The 23,145-nt window shown below is 58.8% G+C and overlaps 1 protein-coding gene across 3 annotated transcripts; it reads right to left on the minus strand.

Moving 5' to 3' along the window:
* Positions 1-884: 884 nt before the first annotated feature.
* WNT11 (Wnt family member 11) lies at positions 885-22,355 on the minus strand. Of its 3 annotated transcripts, none has more exons than XM_039228687.1 (6): positions 22,087-22,355; positions 17,872-18,053; positions 10,354-10,589; positions 8,426-8,703; positions 5,591-5,883; positions 885-1,701 (listed from the first exon to the last, which is right to left on the minus strand). In XM_039228687.1, exons 2-6 carry the CDS (start codon positions 17,952-17,954, stop codon positions 1,527-1,529), a joined length of 1,065 nt encoding a protein of 354 aa, XP_039084618.1. In that variant the 5' UTR covers positions 17,955-18,053; positions 22,087-22,355; the 3' UTR covers positions 885-1,526. The 3 variants fall into 3 exon arrangements, with proteins under 3 accessions (XP_039084618.1, XP_039084619.1, XP_039084620.1); XM_039228688.1 differs by lacking the exon at positions 22,087-22,355 and adding an exon at positions 20,248-20,599; XM_039228689.1 differs by lacking the exon at positions 22,087-22,355 and adding an exon at positions 19,052-19,094.
* Between the last annotated feature and the right edge of the window lie 790 nt (positions 22,356-23,145).

A 23,145-nucleotide genomic window follows, 5' to 3' on the forward strand; every position in this document is an offset into this window, starting at 1 on the left:
CAGACCCTCCGCCTCTTCCCCCTTCCTCTCCCTCACCTCCAAAGCAGAGGTGCCACAGGCCCAGGTCTTGATCCGTTTTGCATTTCTACCGTGCCGCTTGGTGATGATGCCTCTCCCTGCCAGTTCCAGCTGGGACTGAATGGACCTCCCAGTCTCCCCGTGGTCAAGTCTGAGCCCGAGCCCTCTCTCTTCATCCCACCTCAGGGCTTCCAGGTCCCCCAGCCAAATGCTTGAATCCTTCCGGATCCTCCTTGCCCCACATCCCACAGCCATAGAGAGAATAAATCCCAACAGCTCCGTCTTTGCCACAAAACAGGAATCCGGCTGCTTCTCACCACGTCCATTGCAGCCAGCCTGGCCCAGGCAGAGCCTAGAGGTGGGGGTGGGGGATTCCCAACCACCAGTCTTGAGGTCCACCACTCCCGGTTTGCAAATGGGGAAACTGAGTCCCAGGGAGGGGGAAAGCCTCTCCTGCAGTCACACAGCACACCCACCAGGGCTGGCCGGAGCCTGGGTCTGCCACCACCTCCCTGAGGTCTGCGTCCCCAGCTCCCCGGGGTAGGTTTTCTCTGGAAGCCAGCTTAGCAGGTCTGACGACACGGCCAGGCTATGCACGCGCGCCTGCGTATGTGTCCCAGAGGAACAAAGACTCTGCCAGCCGGGTTTATGTTTCAAGACGTCTGTCCTCGCCCTTGACCAAGAGATCTTTCGGGGAGATCAGGGCCAGAGCCGGGGGCTAGGGACATCAATCGGAAGCCGCCTTGCCTGGAAACCCGAGAGTTCACCCTGCCAGCCCCAGGACCTTCTGAATTCACTTGAGGAGGCTACAAACTGCAGGCTACAAACCAGGGCCGGGCCATATGGTTCAAAACGCTTATTTAAAATAGAGATCATTATATATATTTATTTATATATATATAAAATATATAAAGAGGAATTGAGGCGAGCCACCCCAAACAAAAAGCTATGTTTTATAAATATTTCTGTAGCTCCCACATCCCAGAGGAAGAAAACAAAACAAAACAAAACAAAAAACATTTACAACCCAAGCTAGTGGTTCCATGTGGTGCGCCTAGCAGGCTCAGACCCCGGGGTGGGCTTGCGGGGGGGGGGGGGGGGGGGGGGGGGGGGGGGGGGGGCGGTCCGCACGGACTAGGCCTACAGAACATTCTGAGGAGAGCAGGCAGATCTCCCTTCCCAGGCGGCTGGTGTCTCTGGCTGAGAAAGGTCAAGTCCACACCAGTCCTGCCAAACCCATGCCCCTGGCTCCTTCCACGAGCCTGGAAGGCAGCAAGTGGGCACTCCCAGGCTCTGGCTGCCAGGTTATTTTTAATCTTGTCGGTTTCCTTTGATGTCCTGGCCCTCCTTCCAGAGTGGCCGGGTCTTCTGTTCCTGGCGGTTTCCAAGTGGAGGCAAAGCACAAGCCACCTCCCACGCCTGGAATCTGGAATCCCCCAGCAAAACTCCACGGGGCGTCTCCGGGCCCCTCGCTGGGCCTCCGTGGGTCCCCACGGGGTGGGCGGGGCTCACTTGCAGACGTAGCGCTCCACGGTGCGCTCGCACCTGCGGCAGGTGACGTAGCAGCACCAGTGGTATTTGCAGTGGCACCGCTCGACCACGCGGTCTGTGTAGGGGTTGTAACCGCGTCCGCAGCACATGAGGTCGCAGCTGTCACTGCCGTGGGATGTCTTGTTGCACTGCCTGCCATGGGGGCGGGGGGGGGGGGGGGAGAGGGAAGGGGACAGTGGGTGAGCATATGCTCCCAGTCAGGGGCCCCCAGCCTCCCCCCACCCCGCAGCTGCACCCTCAGCCCCTCTTGGAAGGTGGCTTGACCTCTGGGGAATTTTAAGTAATCCCCTTCCCTCAGGGTACTTCTCACTTCTCCTTATATTTCTAATAGGCATTTATCAAAACAAGAAATGATGGGCATGTTCGTTTTCTTGGGGGTGTCTTTTTTCTATTTCTTCTAAATACTTAAGGAGCCTCCAACCACTCGAATAATCCTGTCTTCACATTTGATCTTTAATTATATTGCCACAAATGTCAAGGTCATTTCTACATTTAAAATCCCCTAATAAATTCTGGAAAAGACAAAACGGCACCGGATGCCAGGCGAAGTGAGTATGTGGCACGTTGTTCACAGAGAGGCAGGGCCTATCGACCATTGGCCCCTGCGTGCCAGTCACTTCCGCCCTGATTTTATCTTCTAGGAGGCATGCAGGGGTCCTTGGTCAGTGGAATTATTGTGCCCATTTTACAGATGGTGATAGGCTCAGCGAGCCCGTTCGAGTTCTCGCAGGCATCTGTAGGGTCCTGAAACCAAATCTCTCACTCGCTCCGCCCACCCGTAGGGCAAGAGAGCCCACAGATTCCAGGGGCTGCGTTTCTTTCTGAATCCCATTCCTGTGGGAGAAGACAGTGAAGGCCCCTAGGAAAACCCAATATCCAACTGGGCCCCCACAGCCATGTGGACCCAGGAATCCCAGGATGTCCAACACGGGCGAGTTCTAGAACTGACCAAATTCAACCTTCATATTCCCCAATGGGGAAACTAAGCCACAGAACGAGGAGCGAGCATGTCCTGCATCAAACGGTGTGAGCATGTGGTTTGGGAAGGCTTCCTGGAGGAGGAGGGGATGGTCTAGGCCATATCACAGAAGACGAGCAGAAATCTAAGATGGGGTGGAGGGAAAGGGTGTTGGGGGCAAAGAAAACAAACAGCCTGGGCAAAGGCAAAGGACCTGAACCCACCAAAGAGGTGAGAACAGATGGAAGGGGTGGGGCTGGAGGTAGGGAGGCCAGGGAGGAGGCTGGGCAGCAGCTGGAAAGAGAGGCCGAGACCTGTGCTGGGAAGGGGCCATGAGGTGGAAAGGAGGCAGCGCCTGAAGGGAGAGTCAGGAGGTGACGGTGACCCGCAAACGGGGGCTGCAAGTGGCTCTAGGAAGAAAGGAACAGCAGGAGGAACACACGCCCCAGAGCCAGACAGACCAGGGTTCAAACCCCATCTCTGCTGCTTACTGGCTGTGTGATTTAGGGCAAGCCACTTAACAAAGGTGACTTTGTTTAGTTACTCAACACCATTAGCGCCCCGCCCCCCCATCCCCCCCCCCCCCGCCTTATCCTGGAGGCATCTGGACAACACCTCTGGACAAAGGGTAGTAGGAAGAAGGAAGGGTTTCATTTTTATTTCTAGATCCCGACATGCAATGTTTGAAACCTGGCCTCTAACCCCAGATTCAGCTGAGGTACGTAGCGGTGCCTGAGAGAGGGAGTTGGGGAGAGGGGGGCTTGGAGAAAGATCCAGGGGCCCAGAGCAGGCTTCATCAGTGCAGGGGCTGCTGGGAAATATGTGGCAAGAGGGCCAGTGTTTGGAATACTCACTGCCCATGAGGCCTCAGTTCACCACACTGGCCTTGAGGAGGAGCGCCGAGCACTGCCCCTAGCTAGGGGGCCAGCCTCTAGAGAGGTGCCACCCATGCACGTGCTTCTTACAGTTAACAAAGCTTATTTCCTCCAACCCCTTGCACTCCTGAATCCCCTAACCTAGCAAAGCTCACATTCCCCCTCCTCCAGGAAGCCTTCCTTGATGTCCAGGCTGGGTCAGGGCATCTCTGGGCTTCCCTCACCCTTGGCCTTTTCTCTGTCACAGTCCATCCACTTGTCCCTCGCCCCTCCCTGTGCCTGCCAGAGCCTCATGTAATAAATAGATGGGAAAGGCGTCTGTGGTTGTAAGCTACAGAGATATCGGAGCTCTTTGTTACTGCAGAAAACGCTGACCCATACGGTTGTCTGCAAAGGCCCATCCTCAGAGGAATGGCGGGAAGCTGAGAGTGGCAGGAAACCCGGTGGCCCGTGGGGGGAGGCAGCTGGTGCTACAGGATGGGGCCTCCTCCTCAGTCGCTCCAGGGCAAGCCCGAGGGGCAGAGTGGGGACCCTGGGAAAGCAGAGACCTGGCAGCCTGGGGGATGGGGAGGGGAGACTGCCATTAATGAGCCCTTCCCATGGGACTGACCTCGCCTAGCACAGGGGACCCGCTCAGTAAGCGTGACTGGAGCTTGCCGGCCGCCCTCTGAGGGGTGTGGAACCCTGTGCACTGTACAGAGGAGGAGACTGAGCCTCAGATGAGTGGAGAGATCTTCTCAAGGTCCCGCAGCTAAGAAGCCATGGTGGCTGGGTGGGGACCGTCCCCCCCCAGACACACACACACACACACACACAGATCCAGGGAGACCCTCTATTTGCTCTGGCCTTTCCCCAGCCTCTCTGGGCTCTAGAATCCTCTGCCCCCACCCCACCCCCACCCCATCCTCACCACACCCACCCTGGCTGCCTCAGACCAGACTCTCGCTCCTTCCTGCCTCCCTGGCCTGACCTGGCTCCAACTTCACTCCACGCGACCCCCTCAATCTGGCCTCCAGATGGGAGCTGAGGCCCCGCCACGGAGCCTGCTGCCCTGGCCTGTGAGGACGGAGCCCCCCAAACCAGCCCCCCTTCTCCTGGAGACAGGAACGTGGGCTGCGGAGGAAGCAGATGCTGGCCGGGCACCAACTATGTGCCAGACACGTTCTCAGACACCCTCGCTCGGGTTCAATATTCTTTTAACCCCGCAGAACACCAATTTTGTGGAATGCTATTAGGGGCTCCTTAATAAGAAAGTTCCACAGCTGAGCACCTCTGGGAAACGTTGGCTTAGGCAGATTCTTTACTGGGGGATTCCTCCGAGCCTTTAAAATGTTCTCGTGCCTTGCAAACCACCAGCGAGAATTTCCCCATCGTCTTTGGTTGCAGAACTGCTCCTTTCAAAGTGTGTCAGGACCCACTGCCGCCAGAACGGCTCTGGGAAATGCTGCCGCCCTGAGTCCTCACCAGCCCCGCCTGGCACACACTAGGTCTGCCCTCGCCCCGGCCCCCTTTCTTTCTCCTGTCCTAAGCCGGCTTCAGCAGTAGCAATGGGACCGGCTGTAGGGACCCCAGCCTCAGCTCCTAAACTGGGGGATGGGGGCAGGGGCTAGAGCTGGGGCCTGGGAGGCGGGTGTGTGCGTAGCAGGGGACACGGGAGCACTGTGTCCGCCCAACGCAGGCCAACCTCGCGCTCCTGCTGCCCTTCTGAAAAGCGGTTGCCCCGGTTCTGCCCCCGCTCCGTGCACACTTGCTGTGTGGCCATGGGCTGGCTGCTGCCCCCTTGTGCCTCCAGTGAACAGGTTATGTGTTATTTACCCTTCATGTATTCAGTTGACAAACACCGAGGGCCCGTCTTAGGTGGGGCAGCTCCTTTCCCAGCCAGCCTCCCAGTGTGGTCATGGTCTCTCCCCATCCCCCCACCCCCACCAGGCAGAAGGAGCAGGCTCCCACCAGCCTCCGCTCCCCAGGGGCCCCTGCCCGGCCAAGGTACACAACAGCCACTCCCAGGAGCTCTGCTGGGGGCCCCCTGGACCCTGGCACCTCTGCTCGGCATTCCCGGGACCACCTCCCTCAGCCGGGCAGGGACTACACTCCCCCAAATGCCGGCCGAGCCCAGGCCGCGTGCTCTGGGGTGGGGCACGTGCGGCCTAGCTGCCCCTTTCCAGCCAGGGTGACAGGGGGCCCTTACCTGTCTTGCGTCCCGTGGGAGCCCACCTTCTCGTTCTTCATGCAGAAGTCGGGCGAGCTCTGCAGATAGACGAGCTCCGAGTCCTTCACAGGCCTGATATCCAGGTCCTTGGGCACCAGGTGCTTGCGGGTGCCCATGGGCCGGTGCACCACCTTGGTGGCCGACAGGTAGCGGGTCTTGAGGTCGGCAGCCACGTCCCGCAGCTCCTGCAGCCCCTTCCAGCAGGTGCGGATGGAGCAGGAGCCAGATACCCCATGGCACTTACACTTCATTTCCAGAGAGGCGCGCAGAGCCTGCGGGCAGGGGCGGGCGTCGGGCTGGGCGGCCAGAGCCTCCTCCCTGGCCTGTCCGGGGACCCTGCCCCCACCCCTCCACATGCTGGGTGCTCTCAGGGAGTCATTGCCTGCTCTAGGCCCTCAAGTGAGGGAGCTTTTGGCTCTAAAGCTGGGGAACATCCTAGATTCTCAGCTCCCCCTCCAGCGTGGGGGCAGCCGAGAGGGACAGGAAGGGAGTGGCATTTGAGGGGCGGCAGATGCCAAGTGCTCTAACACATAACATGGCTTCATCACCACAGCAGGTCCTCATGGGAGGTATTATTAGTTTCCTCACTTTAAAAAGAGGAAACAAAGAAAGGCTCGGAGAGGCCAAGTTCCAAGCTCAAGGTTGCACAGCTAGAAAATCCTGGAGCTGGGATGTGAACTCGGGTCTGAGGGCCGTTGCAAAAGCCATGCCTTTTCATTGCTCCATGCTTTTCTCTTGTACAAAACTGGGGCTCCCTAAATGCTTGCTGGAAAAAAAGGGGGAGAAAAGAGGAGGAAGGAAGGCGGGGGGAGGGACAGGGAGGGAAGGGGACGGTAAGAAGAGGCAGGAGGTAAGTGCACAGGGGCACCCTGCCTGGCCTGGCTGGCCTTTCCCCTCCACTGCCTGGTGACGTTCAGCAAGCATGCGGTTTAGCACCTCTATCTTACACACGCAGAGCACCCACGTCATCCCTGCCTTGCAGAGTGGGTGCAAGGATGCAAAGAGAGGAGGCCTGTGAAAGGGTTTGGGGAACTAGCGGGTCCCTCTGCCCAGGCCAGCCCTCCTGCCTGCCCTATGCAGAGCTGCAAGACTTATGGGTCCCCTGGGCCAACCCCAGCACTCAACATATGGGGAAACTGAGGCACGGAGAAGGCAGAGACTTGTCCCAGACCATTCAGTGAGTTAGTGCGGGAGCTGGCCAAGGTCCCAGGGCTCCTTCTCCTTCATCAGTGCCAGGAGGTGGGCAATGAGCAACAGGAAGTGACTTGCCCAAGGTCACACAGCTAGTCCAGTGCCACTGGGTCTAAAATCTGGACTTGGCTCAGCAAAGCCTGTGAAGAGCACAAGGATGAGTTGAAAACTGTAGGGCACGTTCAACCTCCCAAGGGCATCGAGGCACTTTTGAGTCATAAGGAAAAGCCAAGTATGTTTAGTGCCTCGGCTCAGATGGGCGGGAAGGGGCCCAGAGCCTCCTGGTGCCCACTGTGTGCCGGTGGTAAATATGCTAAACACACGAGCCCTGTGACCGGGAGAGGGGATGGCATCCTTTTGCACATGGTCCCAGGGAGCCCAGCTCCTTTGCATCAGGGCGCCATGGATGGGCCCAGTGAGGCTGAGTAACCCGTCCCCACTGCCCTGAGGGAGCAGATGGTTGTCTCCTGGGTGCACAAGGCTCTGGCCAGGCAGGGAGCAGGAGTGAAGCTGGGTTCCCGAGGATGGAGGCAGGCCCACAGGGGTGGGAGACAGGAGCCCTGGGTCCCTGGCCAGGCTCTGCTACGAGTCTGTCATGTCTCTTGGTCTCAGTTTCCTCAACTGTCCAAACATGGCCTGGACACCCTAGAATCTTTATATAAGGGAGACCAATGAGAGAGGAAGGTGAGGATGTAGAGACCTCTGGACTTGGAGTCCCATAGACCTGGGCTCCGTCGACCCTGTGTCCTTAGCCAAGCCACCTAAGCTCTTTCTGCCTCACTTGCTGCCTTTGTGTAATGGGCGTGATGGGACTGCAGGGAGAAGGCCATGAGATGCCATCGGCACCCGACTCTCCACCCTTCAGGCTCCCTGTGTGCAAGGGGGTAGGTGCACCTCCCGAGGGGTGTGGTGTGGACTCCGGGAGAGAAAGTGCACCAAGCACCACCACAATGCCTGGCACTTGGGTTGGTATAAAGTTTTCTTTTTTTTAATTTTCAAAAAATAAAAAGGTCCCTTCATTCACTCATGCATTTACCTCAACCTTCTGTGGAATGAGGTGAGGCATTAATGAAACACCGACAGTAACAGATGGTGAGGGGAAACTGAGTTTTGGACCTGGGCACAAGTCCCTGTTAGATCCAAGGAGACTACCCGTTAGGATAAGTTTCTGGCCCCATGGCCCTCCCCACGTCTCCTCCCATCCCCAGCCCACAGGAGGAGCCTGAGGCAAACAGCCGATGGGGACTAAAGAGCACCGACCCAGCCCATTTTATAGATAGAAACAACTGAGCCCAGACAGGAAGTGACTTGCCCAATGTCACACAGCTAGTCTTGCGCCAGAGCCACGGTGAGAACGCAGAGCTCCTGACTCCTAGCTCAGTGTCCCTTCTGCTCCGCCAATGTTCTCAACTCAAACCCAGGTGGACCCCCTAGAAGAGGAGGAGCCAGGCAAGCCCCAGTGGCTGGAGAGGGGAGAGAGAGCTGGGCGGGGGGGAGCTGGGAGCACTCAATGCGGGTGGATCAGGGCCCGTCCCCCCTCCCCCATCAGGGCACACTGGGTGGCCCTTTCCTGGCCAACTGGCATAAGCACAACCATCTGGGGTGGGTGGGGTGGGTGGTTACCTGTCTCCCCACTTCACTGTTGTGTAGACGCATCAGTTTATTGGCTTGGGATCCTGTTTTTTTCACCTTCATAGGAGCATCGGAAAACTTGGCCCCCATGAGGAGCCCGTAGCTGAGGTTGTCCGCACATCCTCCCCAGCGGTTCCCGGGCCCGGGTGGCTCACCTGGGACAGGGCCGCAGGAGCAGCCGGGCAGGTCGCCGGAGGTGCAGGCCCGGGCGATGGCATGGCTGATGGCGGCCGCCGACAGCGCATACACGAAGGCTGACTCCCGGGTCCCTGTGGGGAGGTGCTTGGTCAGGGGGGTGGGGGACGGGGGACAGGACCCCACTCGGGCCCGAGGGCCTCCTCCTGGGCCCATGCCTGCCTCTGTGGGGCCAGCCGGGGACAGGGGCTGCAACCAGGTAGAGGACAGCACCAGGGACTTTAATCTGTCACCGGTCCGTTCTCCCACGCACACACCAGCTGACTTGTGCACTCATCACAAACTCACCACCATTCCCAGAGGCCGACAAAGCCCACACACCCACACACAGCCACCCTTGCCCCCACACACTCACCGTTCCGGACCTCCCCCTTCATCCCTACCCTCAGGGTTAGGGGCTACTCCTCAAAGGACTCACAACCTGAGGAACAGATGAGTGTGCCAAGAGCCTGCTGCAGGTTGAAACGTGCCCCCCCCCCCCAAAAAAAAGTTATAGTCAAGTCCTGGCCCCTCGTACCTGTGAACATGACCTGATTTAGAAACATGGGCTTTGCAGGTGTGATGGAACTCAGATGAGGTCACACGGGGTCAGGGCGGGCCCTAACCCAGTGACTGGTATCCTTACAGGATGGTGGGAGTTCTGGACACAGAGTCACAGAGGTGAGGAGGGAAGTATCTACAAGCCAAGGAACACCGAGGCTGGGGACAGTCACCGAAAGCAAGGAAGGGGCAAGGAAGAATCCTCCCCGGGGCCGTCGCTGGGAGCACAGCCCTGCAGGTACCTTCGTCTCAGGCCTCCAGCCTCCAGAACTCTGGGACGATACAGTGTCATTGTCTGAAGTCCCATCTGGGGGACCTTGTCACAGCAGCCTGGGAAAGCTAACACGGAGCCCAGTGTGCCTCTGCTGGGGTGGGTCCTAGCTTCAGGGGCACGCAAGTCACCCCTCCTTCTCTCGGTTTCCTTAACTGTAGAATGGGAATGATAATACCTACCTCACAGGCTCGCTCTGGGGTTCCCATCATTCGGGAAGGAAGGAAGCTTTGTCACGTGCGAGGGCGGGGGGGGGGGGGGGGGGGGGGGGGGGGGNGGGGGCGGGGGGGGGGGGGGGGGGGGGGGGGGGGGGGGGGGGGTGAATGGGGATTAGATGCCTGGGGGCACCTTTGGCCTTCAAGAGGATCTTTACTATACGCAGGACCTCCAAGTCCGCCCTGCAAGCTGCCTGCTTGGGAAAGTGGAGCTCCTGTATCACTGTGTGCACCTCACTGCATCTTCAGTCACCTCGGTCTGGAAGCCCCTTGTGGCAAACCTGTCTGCCCGGTGGTGGCTTTCCTGTCTTCTTGTCACGTACTCCCCTCCCAAGAGCCTCCTTGGCCTCGTTCATCCTTCCCTTTATGCATTCGGCACACAGGCATTTGCACTACCGTTTCAGGCTCCCCTGCAACTCGTATATTCACTCGCTATAGGTTTATTCATTCATCAGTTCACGCCCGTATACCCGTATCTGTGATTAATTCATCCCCCTGCCCATCCATGTCTGTATTCTTCTGTGTATCCATCCATCACCCACCTATTCACTCACCCACCCATCACCCAGCCATCAACATCCATCCATCCATCCGTGAATTCACCCAGCTATGTAAACACACATATATTTATGCCTGAATTCGTCCGTTCCCACCTGCACGCATTCCGTGGGCCCCAGCAGCCCCCGCCGGCCCCCTACCTCTCTCCAGGTCAAGCAGGTAGTTGGGGGCAAGCTCGATGGAGGAGCAGTTCCAGCGCATGTCCGCGAAGGCCCGGCGGCAGGCCTTCATGACCTCACGGGCGGCGTACACGACGGTGTGCATGAGCTCCAGGTTGCTGCGGCACAGCTGCACCTGCGCAGACACCAGCCCCTCCAGCTGCTTGCAGTGCTGCGTCTGGTTCAGCGCCAGGGCCACCGGGGTCTTGGACAGCGCCCTGCACACCGCCGAAGGGCCACGACCGAGGGAAGGAAGGAAAGACAGAGCGTGAGGGGCCCCGTTGCCTACGCCTGCCCTACTGGTCCCAGCCATTGCCCAATGGGTTCGGGGGGCCTTTGCTGGAAGGAGTTTGGAAAACCCAGCCCCAGCAGAGCAATGGCTCCCCCTTCCGCTCCCTGTGACCTTGGGCACGTCGCTGTCCCTCTCGGGGCCAGGCCCTCATTCATAATGTGGGATTGTAACCTCCATTCTACCTACACTTTACTACAATTATTCTAACAATAAACAGTTTTATAGCCCACAGAGCATGCACCCCCACTGTTAGCTCTCACATGGCTGTGAATTATCACTCTTTATGGAACATTCATTCAACCCCGAGCACCTATATGGGCCAGACACGGCGCTCAGTGCTAGATGATTACGATCACCATCATTATAATACATACTATTAATTGAGCGCTTACTAGAAGCACAGTGTGAGTTAGGAGCTTACCAGACATTGCTTCATTGAATTATGAAGCTATTTATTAGGCTGTAAAATCCCACACACATGCTTGGGATTTATTAAAGGATAAAAGAGCCACTCAACGTTGCCATAAATTGGACGTAGCCATTAACTTGCTGTGTGCCCTTCGAATAATCACTGTCCCTTTCTGGGCTGCAGTGTCTGTACCTGTAAACTATATTTCCCAGAATGTATTCCAGTGAGACACTGAATAAAGGGATCCATAATTAAGCACGTTTGAGGAACATGATCTGCTGTGTCCCCCTTTGGAGAGTAATTAATGCACGTTTGTATTTTAAAGGCCCTGAGAAGTCCCACAGCAAAACAATAGGCTTGGTTTTGTTTAACTCTGGAGTCTTGCTAAGCACAAAGCCCTTTGTCTGAGAGGCACTGACCTCATCCATGCTTTGGGAAATGCTGGCCTGGGGCTGCCTCTGAACCTGGTGATGGTATAGGACTGAAGAGCCTCCCAGATCCTGGCTCTAGGCACTGGGATTGCAAGGCTCTAGGACCAAGATGCTGGACCCACATCTGTCCCAGGCTGCATCAGGCAGCACCTCATTGAAGCGCAGGGTAGAGGGACCCCAAGAGCCTCAAAGGGTTCTGCATAGACTTATCCCCTATCCCAGGGCCAGCTGGCCATCAGCAGCCCAGCGGAGGCTTGGGAGGAGCCGGGCACAAGGACGGGCCAATCTGCAGCCACAGTGTCATGGCCCCTGCTTGCTGCAAGCCCCACGGTCTTGACCCAGGGTCAGGGCTGAGACCTGGTTGAGGCCAAGATCCGGAACCCCTGGCCTGAAATCCTAAGGGAGGTAGTATCTTGCTAAAGCAGCACAGGCCACAGCAGACTCCTGGCTGTGTCCTTCCCCTTGGGACCTTGAGCAAGTCACTTGGCCTCTCCTAGCCCAGCAACTTCTCGGCATTACCTGGGCGAGTAGCTCAGTGAGCCTCTCGTGTTCTGCCCAGGGCCGACACAGCCCATCAGTGCCTAGTAGGGAAAGTTCCTACAATCAATGCCTTGCCAGTCTCTTCCTACCTGCACCCACTTAGTCAAGGCCAAGGGCTGCCTTATACCGGGTCCCACAGCCCTCCAGCCTCTTCTCTTTGTCCCTGGTGTGCCTTGATATATGGCCATACCAGACTCCTGGCTTCTCTAACAGGGACTGCCCTGCAGCCATGCTTTGCCCAGGCTTTTCCTGATGCCAGAAACGCCTTCCCCCTCACTCTTGTACCTAAATGAATAAATGAACTTGATCTACTTGTGTAAGAAAAATTTACTAAGCACCAGCTCTTCCTGGACTCATTTAATAATGAGCATGACACAGATCCTTTGCTCAAGGAGCCCCTAGTGTAATGGCCCCACAGACCTTTCTTTTTTTTTTTTTTTAATATTTTTATTTATTTCTAGGAGAGAGAGAGAGAGAGAGACAGTGTGCGCAGGGGAGGGTCAGAGAGAGAGGGAGACGCAGACTCTGAAACAGGCTCCAGGCTCTGAGCTGGCAGTCAGCACAGAGCCCGACGCAGGGCTTGAACCCACGAACCGCGAGATCATGACCTAAGTGAAAGTCGGACGCTTAACCGACTAAGCCACCCAGGCGCCCCCACACAGACCTTTCAATAGTTACAAGGCAATGACCCAAATGTTCCAGCTCATGGGCTGGCCTAGGGAAGAGCCCAGGCTTAGAGCACAGCTGTGTGACATGGGTAAGGTACCCAACCTCTCTGGGCCTCGTGGGCCTCATCCGTTATGACAAGATGATAATTTCTTTTTAAAAAAAAAATATATTTATTTTGAGAGAGAGAAAGTGAGCAAGCCGGGGAGGGGCAGAAAAAGGGGAGAGAGAATCCCAAGCAGGCTCCGCATTGTCAGTGCAGAGCTTGAGGCAGACTCGATCCCACGAACTGTGAGATCATGATCTGAGCCAAAATCAGGAGTTGGTCGCCTGACCGACTGAGCCCCCACAATGATAATTTCTACGTTAAGAGGTGATGGCAAGACTTCTGTACAATAATGCATGTGAAGCATCTGGACCATACATAGTGGGATGGCCTCTGCTTGTTGCCCAGTGAACTTGGACCAGAGTGCCCTCTACCCGCTATATAACCTTGGGCAAGGTAACTCTTCGAGGTCTTGGAGGGGCTGAGACAGATTACAGGTGCTACGTTAAGTCCCAACAAGTTAGTCTGTTTCCCCCTGCCTCTCACTGCACCATGCCCCGCCCATCCTACAACTCCAAAGGACAGAAGTCTTCCTGGAGCAGAGGCCTGGGAAGCCGACCCAGGACAAGTGGGCATGGCCTGACGTGATGATGTCTGTGGTCCGGGTGGCACAAGCCAGACTGAGATCGACTGTGGGTGTCTTGGGCAGTCTGTCCTTACTGTTACCCCTGGTCCATCACTGTCCTCCAAACTGTGAGCAGAGAAATGTCTGGTGTGTCTGGATGCAGACCTTAGGCCTGGTTGCTTGACCTACAGTGGGCCGTCAGGCCCTCCCTGGTCCTCTGAGCCACTGAGGCCTGTCTATGCCAGGACACCTCAGGGAACCTCTGGTCCGAATCCCTATAGCCCACACTGGGTGAGGTGTGACCACACAGAGGCAGATGTCATCCCTGCAGCCGGTATCTTGGTTGGTACAGCCCCTCCGCCTGTGCCCAGCAAACACTGTGCACACAGTACCCCATGTGGGCACGACACTCCCCACTCAGCAGAACCTCTCGCTTCCTGCCCCTCACCATCCTTCCAGCACCCCAAGGGGGCAGCCTGGGAGATTATACACCCCCCTCCCCACTTGTGCAGAGGAGGACACAAGTGCTCTGGCACCCAGACGCTCAGTCTCCTCCCCACGCCATCTTCCCACAGGCCTCTCCTTCCCGGCTCCCCTCCCTACCGGGCTGGGGGCTGTCAACCCTCAGCCTGTCCTGAGCCCACTCGGCCCTTCAACCTTGCCCAACTGTCTTCCTTCCCCTCTGAGCCAGGCTGCGGTTTCACGACGGGAAGGATTGTATTTGTTACATGCAAGAAAATACTCCGCACAGTACGAGTTATGCAGTGGAGACTCAAGCAGTGTGGCTGCCTTCTGAGTCTTGGGCTCCTGCTCCAGCCGAGAAGCCGAGAAGGTAGGCGCAGCCTTTCCTGGGGAAGCTCAGCACTGGCAGCCCCTGAGGCCGGATGCCGCGGCTCCCAGGGAGGGGGGCTCTGTGCTCCTGGTGCCTGAGGACCTGGGCCGCTCTGGGCATCAGTCTGTCCAGTTCTGAAGTCACCAAGCCTCCGCCTCCCCAGCCGGTGGTGAGAGGAGGTGCTATGAGGGACAGCCCAGTGAGGACACTCCCAGATGAGGCCCGGACTGCCACGGAGGGCGGAGGACAGATAGGAAGCGGTGTGGAGATCTTGGTGGGCCAGGAGCAGCTGGAGAGAGCGCTGCACACAGAGCGGCCAGCGGCGGCCTGCGGGCTGGGAGATCAGGAGGCAGGAGGCAGCGGATTCCACTCCTGAGGAGGGCAATGTGGTCATCTGGTAATTAGTGGTAATGACCGTTTCTAACGAAGTCCCCTTTGGGGAGGTAATCAAGGATTATGGTGGGAGGTGGGGGAGTCACCCGGCTGGACCTCTCCTCCGTCTGGCCTCGCTGCAGCAGACCCCTAATTGAAAACATTTTGGTTTATCTGGGGATGGGGCCATGGGGGGAGAGGGTGGAAGAGAGGGCGGGAGGGAACAGAGTTCAGAAGCAAGGCCTGTGCCGAGGGTGCCCCCTGCGGTGGCTGAGGTCTCTGTCATCTGGGAGTCGAGGATCCTCCTGGGAGTGGCTGGGGGGGTGGGGGGAGGCAGAGACCTGGGTTTCAGCTCCAGCTCAGTTGCTACACCCAACCTTGGGGACACTCCCCACTCAGCAGAACCACTGGGCCTTGCCGGGCCTCAGTGTCCCCATCTCGTCGGGCAGGTGGGGTCACTAAGGGGGAGAAGGGCAAGGCTTGCCCAGACATGTCCACAGCCAATCAGGCAGAGCCAAGCTAGGACCCAGGCCTCCCAGATCCCAGGCTTGGGCTCTTTCACTCCCATTTTTGAGATGAGGAAACTGAAACTCAGAGAGGCTGAAGCAGTTGATATGCCTGAGGCATGGCTCCAGGCTAGTGAACCTGCAAAGCTCAGGCTGAGTCCCAGGTCCCCGACAGGTAGACATTCTGGGCCACCAAGCCACATCTGGTTTCAGTTCTTATGTCAGATACCCCTTTCCTCTTCAGCCCCCTTTCCAAAGCCCAGGGCAGCATGGCCCCCAGGGACAAACCCCAGGACAGCTGAGTCTCCTGGCTGAGTCCGCAGCCTCCCCGCCCCACTGTACACTTCCCTATTCCCAGACGTTCTGTGGCTTCCCTGAGACCAAGAAGCCACAGAACCGGACAGCCTAACTCTACATCCTGCCTCTGCTGCTGTGACACCCTGTGAGTGAGAGACCCTTGTGCTTCCCTTTCTTTTTCTGTTTAATGGGGGTGAACAATATACACAAAGCACTTAGAACAGTGCTTGACCACACACACACACACACACACACACACACACACTGCTTAAACTCCACTCTTGCCTTCCCTATATCTTTAGCTCCAGCAAGTTTAACCACTATCAAGGGGGTTGGCTGAATGGAGCCCATCTGCCCAGGATTCTGATCCCACAGCCACTGTTAACTAGCTGTGTGATCTTAGGTTACTGAACCTCTCTGTGCCTTAGATTCCCCATTTGTAAAAAATGCTAGTGAAAAGAGTATCGCAGGAGTACTATCAAAATTAAGTGGCTAAAGCTCTCAGAACAGAGGCCGGGGTTTACGAACAGGCTCCTAGGATTCTTGGTTTCTCTGTTTCCCCACATGCACCGTCCTGCCTGTCTGCTTCTGCCCCTGCTACTTCCTCCTGCCTAGATGCCTGCTTTGCACTCCGTCCTTGGGCATCAAAATCCTACCTGTCCTTTGAAGACCAGCCCAAAGTCACCTTCCTTAGATGGGACTAAGGGCCCCTTCCCTGGGCTCCCACACGCCCTCTCCCAGGACACAGCCCAAAGTCCACTTTGTATGTGTACATGTACCTCTCCCCCAAGAGGCTAGGAGTCTCTGGAAGGCAGACAGCGAGTTGTATCCATTTTTGTGGCAGCCTGGGCTACGCAGTGGGAACAGCATGGATGTTGGGCTTAGCCAGCCATCTATTCCAGGCCCCACGCGGCCACCTGCCAGCCTGGGGGCTTGTGCAAGTCACACACTTGTCGGGGCCTCAGCATTCTCACTGTGGCGCGGGAATGATAGCACTGTCCCCAAAATGCTCGCTCGCGGGGCAAGCCTAGTTCTCTGCCTCTGCTTCTAGTGCTCTCTGGCAAATCCTTCCATGCCCTGGACCTCAGGTGCCCTATCTGTAAAATGGTGTGGTAGGCGAGGAGGGCTTGGACTCTCCGATCAGAGGTTCCCACCTGGCGCAGTGCCAGGTACTGGCAGTAGAAGGTGGCTGACGTCTCACAAAACTAATCAGAAGCAGCAGGGAAGAGCTGCTAAGCCCATGCTTCTCCTTGCAAACAAGACATGCCAGAAGATGGGGTTACCCTCCTGAATCACCAATTAATCGATAACTCAGCCCCAGGAAGGGCAGCTCCAGTGACCTCAGGACTGTTTGCTGGCGGCCCAGCCACTATCACCCTGTCTTGCAGCTAATCCACGAAACTTCCTCATAGCCCCTCCCCAGCCCCCATAATCTGTCCCTGCCTCTCTTATCTGCATGGCTCCCTCCCCACCCCCCAACTCCAGACCTGTCCTGCCCTGGATGTCCTCACCACTCAGGGTGTCCCTCCACCCAAAGCGCCCTCCTCCCCCCTGCCCTCACCCACCAAACTCCCAGAGACTCCTCAAGCCCGACCGTGGCTCACCACTGCTGAAAAATCACCCCGGGGTCCCAAATATGTGCCCACCTCCCAAGTGGTCCCCCCTCCTCTGGGCCCCCACAACACCACCTTGGTCACTCCTAGGGCACTTGGAGTTATTTACGGCCTGGGCTTATCTCTTCCAGCCCAGAGGGCAGCTCCTCCGGGAAGGGGCTGGGTTTTACTCCTCTCTTCCCACCCCTGCACCGCCCACAGCCCTGTACAGAGCAGGCACTCCCTTCTACTGGATGCAAAAGAGCCTCCCTCTCCCACCTACCGGCCATTAATAATTTCTATCTAAAGGAATACCCTTCACATGTGCAGAGCCTCTGACAGTTTACGAAGTTCTTTTGTGAGCCGCTGCTCATCTGATCTGAGTGAGGTAGAGGACTCTCACCCTCCTTTGACAGAGGGCACTGAGGCTCCCAGAGGTTGAGTGACACTTACCCCAAGGTCACCCAGGTGGAGGGGTTAGTACTGTTTGAGAATCTTAAGCTAGGGTCTGAGACTGATGAGGAAACATGATATGGAGCAGGCGCCCGTGCAGGCCACAGACCCTCTTGACTGGGGCCCTTGACCATGCTGCCTTTTTCCATCTGCGCGTGGAGGCTCACACAACCCTCAGCTGTACAGGACAAGGCAATTCTGTCGTTCTCCACGCCCGGCCTCGCTCCTGCCTCACAACCCACCGGAAGGCAAAAATGATATTTTACAGAGTAGGAAAGGGAGGCTTAAGAAGAGTGACTTGCCCACGACCGCCAAGCCAACTTCAGCTCCTGGATCTTGGGCACGCCCACCGGATCCCCAGGGTCCCCCTTAACGTTAGCCGCCACCTCCAGCCGCCTGTCCCAGAGCCCGATTGCATAGACACCGTGTCCCTACTTACAGCCATTTGATGCCGTAGCACACGCCGGTCTGGAGCGCCAGGGCGAAGAGCAGCGCCTCGCAGACTCGCGGCCGCGCCCTCATGGTCGCGCCGCACGCGCGCTCGGGGGTCGCACCCTCGATGAGCCGCACGAAGTCCCGCCGTGGGTACGGCCACCGCCGATCGCCCTGCAAGCACGCCGCCTGCAGTCGGGTAGAGCGAAGGCGGCGGGTTAAGGCGGAGCGCAGGGCGGGGGCTGCGGGGGGGGGGGGGGGGTTTTATTCAAATTACAAAGGAGGGGTCGGACCCCGGGAGGCCGAGCGCGCTGCGGGCGTCGCCTCCCGCCCTGCGCAGCCCGGGACGCGGCCGGCGTCTGGCTCAAATTAGGTGTCGCCCGAGCGCGGCCCAGGGCGTGTCCATCCAGCGCTGGGACCCGGGCTGCAGACCAGCAGGGAAGCGGGCGACAGGACCGGAGGCAGCGAGAGGGAGAAAGTGGTCAGAGACCGAGGCGAAAAGACACCGAGGCAGAGGGAGCCCCGAGGCACACGGACCGGGAGGGACGGAAAGGAAAAGAGGAAAAGGGTCACCGCGGAGGCCGAGGCGCCAGGCCCAGAATCTGCGTTATCTCCAAAATATTAATTACTAGTTCGTAGGGGCTTGGCAATTCTCCTTTCCCGCTGGGTCTCAGTTTACCTCCCCCGTAAACTAGGGACACAACTGGGATTCAGACACAATTCGCCTTGATAAAGAAAGTTCACCTAACACGATTGCATTTGGGCCTCCCAGCAACCCTGCAAGACAGGTACCACCACTGCCCCCATCTCACAGATGAGGAATCTGCGGCCCGGGGGAGGTGGAGACGGCGTTGTTCACCCCGAGTCAGCGGCAGGTCCGTGCCCCGCGTGCTATTCCCACGTCTGGCCAGATGGCCCGTGAGTTGGCGAATGGTCAGAAGACCAGGAAACGCGGGCTTACCATGGGTATCGGTGAAGGGGAGGATGAGAAATGAAATGGCAAAGGTCTTTGTACAGTGGTTCCCAAGTCTCCAAGTCAGCGTCTAGCGGCCCCTTTGGAGTGTCGGGCGGTGCCCAGGCCCAAGGCAAGGTGGTGATTCTTGATACCATCACCTGGCCTTGGGGGGGGGGGGGAGGGGAGGGGGTCTCACTCTCAACTTTCAAGGCTCCAGGCCAAGTGCACTCACCCAAGCATCCCTAAGGCTTGACAACACAGCAGATGACAGTGTTCAGATCAGGCTCTAGGAAAGGTTTTCCAGTAACAACACAGACCTTGGAACAAACCTCGGACGCTAAGCAGTGGAGCTCACCGGGCCGGCGTGATGCCGCCTCTGGCCACGAGGAGGCGTCCTGGCGCCGCGGAGCAACCGCTACCCCGCCCGCAGGTATCAGGGCCGCTCCTCGGGGCTTTTTTTTCTTTTCTTCTCCATCTCCATCTCTCTCTCTCTCTCTCTCTCTCTCTCTCTCTCTCTCTCTCTCTCTCGGTCTTCCTTCTCTTCATCCTCACCTCATTAACTCCCTTCCCAACTTCTCCAAATTTACCAACACCTGGCATTCTCTCGGAGACAAAAGCAGCCCCAGCCCCTCTCCCCTGGGGAGGAGGAAAGACAAAGAGATTCCTTTCTAAAGGGCTTGGGGAATTGGAAAAAAGAGGCACCCGCCTTACAAGGGGCGCTTGAGAAGGAAGGGGGCGTTCTCCTCTGGCTGTGTGAGCTTGGGAGAGCCCTCCACCATCCCCAGGCTCAGTTCCCCTTCAGAAAACAAGGGACTGGACTTGACCGCGCATCTCCTGAAGTCTTTCAAGCCTCCCAGGAGCCTGCGGTCCTCTGAGCTCCCCTCTGCCTGAGTTTACACTGTGACGAATACCTGTAGAGTGTGTGCGTCTACGTGTGTGCCTTAGGCACACGAAATAGATTTGAAACCGCACTGTTCCCTGGAGCCTCGCGGCGGAACCCAGAAGAAAGCAGGAAGAAAGCCCTGAACTACGTGTCTTTTTCCTCCTTCGCAGTCTCCCGCTAGGCGCCTAAGTCGGAGGCGCTCACTACAAACGTGCCGAGTCCGAGGCTAGCGGTCTCAGCGGGGTTCTCAGTGTAACTGAGCCCCCTCCTCCCACCCAGCCTGCATCCAAGCCCTTTGTCTTACTGACCGTGAAAGTTTACCACACTCTTGAGAATGAGAAGTATACAGGCTGGACATGGGGGGAGAGGAGACGATGAAAACTTCAGTCACTGTCTCTTTTTTCCCCCACTTCGTCCCGAAGTGTGCACTCTCCACACACACACACTCACACACACACTCACACACACACACCACCAGGCGCCCAGCATTCCAGAGTGGGGAGGAGGAAGGGGCTGCACGCGGACGGAGGAGAGTGCAGACTCACAGCGGGAGATGCATGTCCAGCTCAACTTGCCCAGAGAGAGGAGGGGCTGCCCAGGTCGCAGCTCAAACGGGGACCCAGGCTTACAGCTACTCCAGACCCTTTCTGAGAGGCCCGGGTGGTTCCGGCCTTCTCGCTCCATTGCCCCAGTACGTTTGGTGGGAGAGGCAGCGCCTGGTCTGGTCTCTGAGTCCTGACGGATTATTCCTGTCCCGCGTAAGAACGTCCGGGACAGAGGCTCCGGCTACTGGGTCACCCTCAGCCTGCACCCCGTGGGTCAGGGCACACTCGCCTCGCGGAGCCCCCGGCCCGCCAGGGGGCGCTACGCCGGGGTTCGAGGTGGGATCCGCTGCCGCCTCCCGCGCGGGGGGACTTTGGGCAGGTCCCCTCCTCTTCCTGGGCCCCGGTGTCCTCGTCTGGAGATGGGATGAGGCGTAGAGTAAGTGCCCTCTCGGTGCTGGCTGTTCTATAAGACATCCACTTGTCGCGGTCAGCCCGGAACTGCTCGACTCCTCGTTCCAGGCCCAGAGCGGAGCCTCCCCTGGGGCCTGGAGCGTAGTGGGCCCGCGTCAAAGCGCAGTGTCTTCGGGAGAGACAGGCTGTCCCTTGGCCCCCGCGCTGGCGTTAAGGGCCAAGCTACCCCGCTAGCAGAGCACGAGAGAGGTGGTCTCCCACACCGTGAGCTCCGTAGCCGCAATCGGCCTCCAACAGGTGGTTATAGGGCTTGAGCTCTGGAAGTCCTTGCAAGCGCCGCTGCCAGGGCGGCCGCCGCTCTGAGCCAAGCCGGCCGGGCCACGCCGGGCCTCCCTCACCGCGATGAGCCCGCACTGGGCCGGAGCGGGCTCGGCGCTCGGGGTCGAGGGTCCAAGCCGGGCGTCGGGTCCGCGCGGGCCGGGCCTGAAGCCTCGGGCTGCGCAGCCGGCAGAGCCGACCTTGCGAGGCGGTGGCGCCGAGCGACCGCCTCAAGATTACCTGCGACGCGGAGCTAGGCCGGGCCCGCAACCCAGGTTTGACCCCAGCCGCGAGTCTTGCAAAATCTGTCTGCTCGGCTGCGGAAGATGCGCCGGGTTACCCGCGAGACGGGTTATTTTGGAAGTGGGAAGGGTGGGGTGGGAGTACGCCGGGCACCTCCCGGCACCCCTCCGGAGCCAGACCCCGAGAGTCTAAGGATCCTGAGGCCGTGTAGGCACCTCAGCACCAGGAGGCGAGAGTTGTGGGGCTCGTGCGTGAGCTCAGCCAGATGTTCGAGGCGGCTCCAGATGTGCCTCCGGTCCCGGGACAGGACTCTCCTCCTCCCCACCCCCCAGCCTGGAGCTCAGGTCTGTAAACAAATCCGGGTTCTCCCCTCTCCCGTGCCGCTTCTGGGAGTCGGTCTCCAAGCTAGGCGTCCGCCCCTACTCCCCAGTTTGGTCCGAGCTGCCGTAGTTCCCTGCCTTTGGCCACCCTCTCGCGCCCTGCCACACACACCCTGTGCCCTGCCTCGCTGTCCAAGTCTCCCCCCCCCCCCCCCCCCGGGATGGCTCGGGCATGACCTCATTCGCGCTCCGACTGGGAGAGAGAGGGTCTAACCCGGGGAACGGGGCCGGAGAGGCTGGCAGCGGCCCGCACAATCGGCACAACCCACCTCCGGCATGCGCGCCGGGAGAGCCAGCGCCCGCAGGCCCCTGCGCTCCTCGAGGGGATTCCTCGGAGACCCGCCGAGGGGAGGTGTGGAGGAGGGCTTGATGTGCTTACCCGGGAGTCGGTGCCCTACGGGGTCGCGCCGTCCCCCTCGGACTCGAACGCCCCGGCCCTAGCAGGTCCCCGCTGAGCCCCCGCGCGCTGCCCGCGGCCACTGCTCACCTCCTGGGGCGGTCGCCGGGCACGCACTGAGTACCCTGCTGTCCGCGCCGGCCGGGGTGCGGCGAGCGCGGCCCCCAGCGGCCCCCAGCGCTCCCCGGGCCGGGCAGGCGGCGAGGGCGCCCTCTTCCCGAAGCGGCCGCCGCAGGACGCCCGGGATCCCCGCGAACGGCGGCCGGCTCGGGTCCCGCGAGGACTGTAGAGCGGACTCGGGCTGCTGGGGGCTTGCGCTGGGATCTCGGGGCCCGCGCCCGCCCGCTCGCCGGAGCTCTGCTTCTCCAGCCGCACGGTCTCCGGCGCGGTCCGCCCAAACTGCTTTATAAGGCGCGGGCAGTAGCTTTGATCCGCCCACGTCAGCGCGCCGAAACCCCACCGGGTGGCTCCGGCCGCGCGCGGGGGGCGGGGGCGGGGTCCCCGCGGACGCCACGGACCCGCGGCGCCGGCGGCACGGAGGACTTCGCACCCCGTCGAGTTACAAAGGGGGGACTTATTAACTGTAGCCGGTGTTTTAATAAGCGTGCCTACTGCGAGCCTACGGAGGACCTGCGGCGCGTGGGGCCCAGGTAGGGCAGGTTTCTAACCCTCGCAGCAAGCGCGGCAGCGACCCTCAACCACTCTGATTTGACCGAGGAGGACCCCAGGGCTCAAGGGGATGTCCCGCTGAGGTCTCAGCCGGGAGCCTGGCGGACATCACTAGGGGTTTTTGCAGCTCGATTACTCTAGGCATCCCAGTACGTCCCAACTCAGTAAGTCCTTTGAAGGGGTCATTTCTCGAGTCCTCTGATTGCACTTCTGGAAAAGGGATCAGCCATTCTGAGCTCTCTGCGGAGAAAGGAAGCGAGAGCGCTCTGCGGCGCGCAGCGCGCTGGGAAAGTTAGGCACGACGAGAAACAAGGCAGGCGTTCCAGCCTCTGGGGTGACTGTTGGGGAGTTTTCTGGACTCCTTGCCTCCTGTCCCCAGGGGGCTACCGGACGAGAACCGGGTTTTAGAAACTAAAAGGGATTACAGAGGTGCTTCCTGCCCAGCATAGACCTGGGCTGCCGCTAGAGTTGTGCTTCTGA

This window comes from Hyaena hyaena, unplaced genomic scaffold (assembly GCF_003009895.1).
Source record: "Hyaena hyaena isolate Hyena2069 unplaced genomic scaffold, ASM300989v1 scaffold_34, whole genome shotgun sequence".
NCBI lineage: Eukaryota > Metazoa > Chordata > Mammalia > Carnivora > Hyaenidae > Hyaena > Hyaena hyaena.

Excerpts from the sequence above, each read along its gene's own strand:
- WNT11 (XM_039228687.1), bottom strand. The coding sequence starts at position 17,954 with ATGAGGGCGCGGCCGCGAGTCTGCGAGGCGCTGCTCTTCGCCCTGGCG. Across the intron at positions 10,590-17,871 it reads TGCTACGGCATCAAATGGCT|GGCGCTGTCCAAGACCCCGG; the intron begins GTAAGTAGGGAC and ends GGCGGTGTGCAG. Across the intron at positions 8,704-10,353 it reads CCTGCTTGACCTGGAGAGAG|GGACCCGGGAGTCAGCCTTC; the intron begins GTAGGGGGCCGG and ends ACCTCCCCACAG.